This window comes from Protobothrops mucrosquamatus, unplaced genomic scaffold (assembly GCF_001527695.2).
Source record: "Protobothrops mucrosquamatus isolate PMUCROS unplaced genomic scaffold, P.Mucros_1.0 scaffold4449, whole genome shotgun sequence".
NCBI classification, from domain to species: domain Eukaryota; kingdom Metazoa; phylum Chordata; class Lepidosauria; order Squamata; family Viperidae; genus Protobothrops; species Protobothrops mucrosquamatus.
The window spans coordinates 40,076-43,642 of NW_015390359.1; the positions used below are offsets into that span (position 1 = coordinate 40,076).

At 47.7% G+C, this 3,567-nt stretch overlaps 1 protein-coding gene across 1 annotated transcript in view; it reads left to right on the top strand.

Annotated features, from left to right (window-relative positions):
• LOC107299025 (Golgi SNAP receptor complex member 1-like) overlaps window positions 1-990 on the top strand; it is a 37,012-nt gene extending 36,022 nt beyond the window's left edge. The window contains exon 7 of the mRNA XM_015828389.1: window positions 724-990. Within this exon, the coding sequence (XP_015683875.1) occupies window positions 724-848 (125 nt within the window). The 3' untranslated portion in view covers window positions 849-990. The remainder of the gene's footprint in view (window positions 1-723) is intronic.
• The last annotated feature ends 2,577 nt before the right edge of the window (window positions 991-3,567 follow it).

A 3,567-nucleotide genomic window follows, 5' to 3' on the forward strand; every position in this document is an offset into this window, starting at 1 on the left:
TCTCCCTTCTTCCTTCCTTTCTTCTCTTTTTCACTTTCTCTCCTTCCTTCCTTCTCTTTTTCATTTTCTCTCCTTCCTTCCTTCTCTTTTTCACTTTCTTTCCTTCCTTCCTTCCCTTTTTCACTTTCTCTCCTTCCTTTCCTTTTTCACTTTCTCTCTTTCCTTGTCTTCCTTCTCTTCCCTTTTTCTTTCTTTTTTTCTTTCTTTTTCTTCCTCTTTTTACTCTCTCCCTTCCTTCTTCCTTCCGTCCCTTTTTCACTTTCTCTCCTTCTTTCCTTCCTTCTCTTTTTCACTTTCTCTCCTTCCTTCCTGCCTTCCTTCTTTCTCTTTTTCACTTTCTCTCTTTCCTTGTCTTTTTTCTCTTTCTTATCTTCCTTTTCTTCCCTTTCTTTTCTTTTTCTTTTCTTTTCCTTTTTCTTTCTCCTTGCTTTCCTTCTCTTTCTTTCCCTACCAAAACCTAGGGACATTTTAAAAAAAAAAATCACAGTCACTACAAAAACGTGAACGTGACGGTGCCCCGCCCAACAAGCCCAACCTCCCACCCCACCCCACCCCCAAAAAAATCCCTAGAATGCCAACAGAGAAAAACAAAGACCCGGGGCCGCTCTGCCACCTGTCTTCTCAAAAGAGGGGGGGGGCAAACCCACCAGTGGATGGGGTGGGTGGGTAGATGGGTGGCCAGCCCCCTTCCTTGCCGCCCTTAACTCGGCTGCCCCACCCCAGACCGTTTCCCAGCGGTGAACAGCCTCATCCAGCGGATCAACCTGCGCAAGCGACGGGACACCCTCATCCTGGGGGGCGTGATCGGTGTCTGCACCATCCTGCTGCTGCTGTATGCTTTCCATTGATGGAGGACGCCGCGCACGGAGAGACTTCTGGGACCATGATCTGCCCCTGCGAAGGGGCGGGCAGACTGCGGCGGGACCCCCCTCCCTTCAATCTGGGGACGTGGAGACCCAAGTGACCGTGGCAGGTGGACTCTCTCTTTCCTTCCTCCACAGCTGGCCACGGGTCCCGAAGGTGACACCCGGTTCGTCCCTCGTCCTGCTCTCTTACACTGAGGACACGGCTCCCTTCTGCCCATTAAATGTCTTTTCTGCCTTTTCTACCATTTCGCCTCTCGTCGTAAGGCGAGGCAGACCCGGCCCACCTCCACCCCCTCGCCCCAATTCAGCTGTCGCGTCTACCTTCCAAAGGAGAACCGTTATTTCTCCTTTTTTTCTGACCTGTCTCCCCGAGAAAACCCCTCTTGTCAATTTAACACAACTTCGCCCTGACTTGGCAACTTCAAAACTTTCGCCCGGCCCGGTTGGAGAGCCGAGATCCACGGAGAGAAATTCTTCACCAGACATTTTTTATTTTTATTTGAGGAAGGTGATCCTCAAAGGATGGGTCGGTAAGTATCCCGCCGTTTTTGGAGAAGACCACTTCCTTCTGATCTCTTTCCCACGGCATTCGAGAACGGCCGAAACACAACCGGTTCACCAAGGCCGGGAAAAATGTCCCAAAACCAGAGAACCGGGGTCTTTCCTTTCAACGTGGAGAACATTCGTGAGACGGACCCTCGGTGGAGACTTTTCGCCAAACTGGAAACGCGGTTGATGTTTTACAGATCCCACTGGAAAACAAGGGAGCGCGCTCCTCGTCTCGAGAGCGTCCCAAACAGCGAAGGGGATTAAAAGAGAACGAGTGGCATTTGGGCATCCGAATCGGCGGACCGTTTTAGCAGGGGGTAATCTTGGCCAAAAGAGTTTCCCGCAAGGTCCTCGCCTTCTTTGTCCGACTTCGGTTTGGTTCCCGTCCTAACAAAGACACCGGATGTCCCCCACCCACCACCCTTGCTTCGAAACACAAATAAAATTTGAAAAAAGAGATGTCTATTACATACCCTTGGAGAGAAAGCAAGAGATTTGGGGGTTTTTTTATCAGCAACACAAGCCAGCCCAAGACAACAATGTGCATTTATTAGCTTAGCCAGTGGGGATCATGGGGTAGGGAGTCCCAATGGATTCAAGAGTGGGAAGAGTGACTTAAGAGAGCTTTGGTTCCTGGGAACCCTGGTTCTCACCTCCATTCCTACATGGTGACCTTAAACCAGGGTGGGCAACTAGGGTGCTTTATAATCTTTGGACTTCAACTCCCAGAATTCCTGAGCCAGCCATTATTGGCTGGCTCAGGAATTCTGGGAGTTGAAGTCCACAGGTCATCAAGTCGTCCATTCCTGCATTAAATACTAGCTTACGATGGTTTTGTTCGAATAGATTCCAGAAACTAGCCACTATAGCAGAACTTCTTAAATTAATAAACTATTCGTTCTCTTCCGGGTTCGCAAAACTGTCTAATCCTGTTAACGCTACGAATAAAAGAAAAAATGACAAGATAGTTTTTTGGTTTTTTTTGGCTGCAAGAGGTTGCTTGAGGTTAGAGAATACTTCCTTTTGCAAATAAAGCATTTATTGTCCCTTCCAGAATAAAGAGCAAAGCAAAAGTTTCAGAGGTGAATTTGAATTTGTTTTAAGAACTCTTTTGAGTTAAGGAACCGCTGCTGGAAGTTTTTTTTATTTTATTTTATTCTGGTTTGTTTTTTTTTTAATTTGTCTTTTCTTTCCGCGTTTCTGCTGAGATAGGAAGAGGGTTATCTGATTAATAAATTACTAAGAAAATGGTTGCATTATCTCGCTAACAAAAATGAAAGGGGGGGGAAAAAGCACTCTCTCTGAATAAAACGTATTTCTTTAATCTTAGGATTCTTGTTCTTTCATTGGTTACGCCTTCTGGGTTTCGATGGAAAGGTGTCGAAATGATTTGAGACGCGCAATCAGGCTGAGTTTGCCCAGCACATGAAACTATGATTGATTTGATAGGGGTCTATAGCAGGGGTCCCCAACCCCCTGTCCATGGACTGGTACTGAACCGTGGCATGCCAGCAACCGGTCCACACAAACAAGCAAAGCCCCATCCGTGGGATGCAGGCAGCACAACAAACCACGCATCCTCCGGTCTGTGGAAAAACCTTTATCCACGGTACCGGTGATCCCTGGTGCCCAAAAGGTTGGGGACCTCTACCCTAAGGAATACTATATCAGTATTTACTATATGCTATATAATATAGCAGTCTCTTTAGGGGTTACAATACTACAATCCCTAAAGAATACTATAGCAGTATTTCAGCATTGGAGGGGCTGCCCCAAAGAAGAGGGGGGTCCACCTCTTCTCCAGAGCACCAGAAGGCAGATCAAGAAGCAACGGATGGAAACCGATCAAGGAGAGAATTAAAGAGAAATTTCCTGACCGTGGAAACAATGAACCAGTGGAACAGCTTGCCACCAGACATTGTAGGTGTCCCATCAGTGGAGGTTTTCGAGAAAAGACTGGACAACCATCTTGTCGGAAATGGTGTAGGGTCTCCTGCTTGAGCAGGGGGTTGGACTAGAAGACCTCCGAGGTCCCTTCCATTATGCTATTGTTATCTATGCTTGAAGACCCCCACTGGATCCCCTTCCAGGTATTTTGAGGCAGAACCCCTAAGGCAGGGGTCCCCAACCCCCGGTCCGTGGACCAGACCGG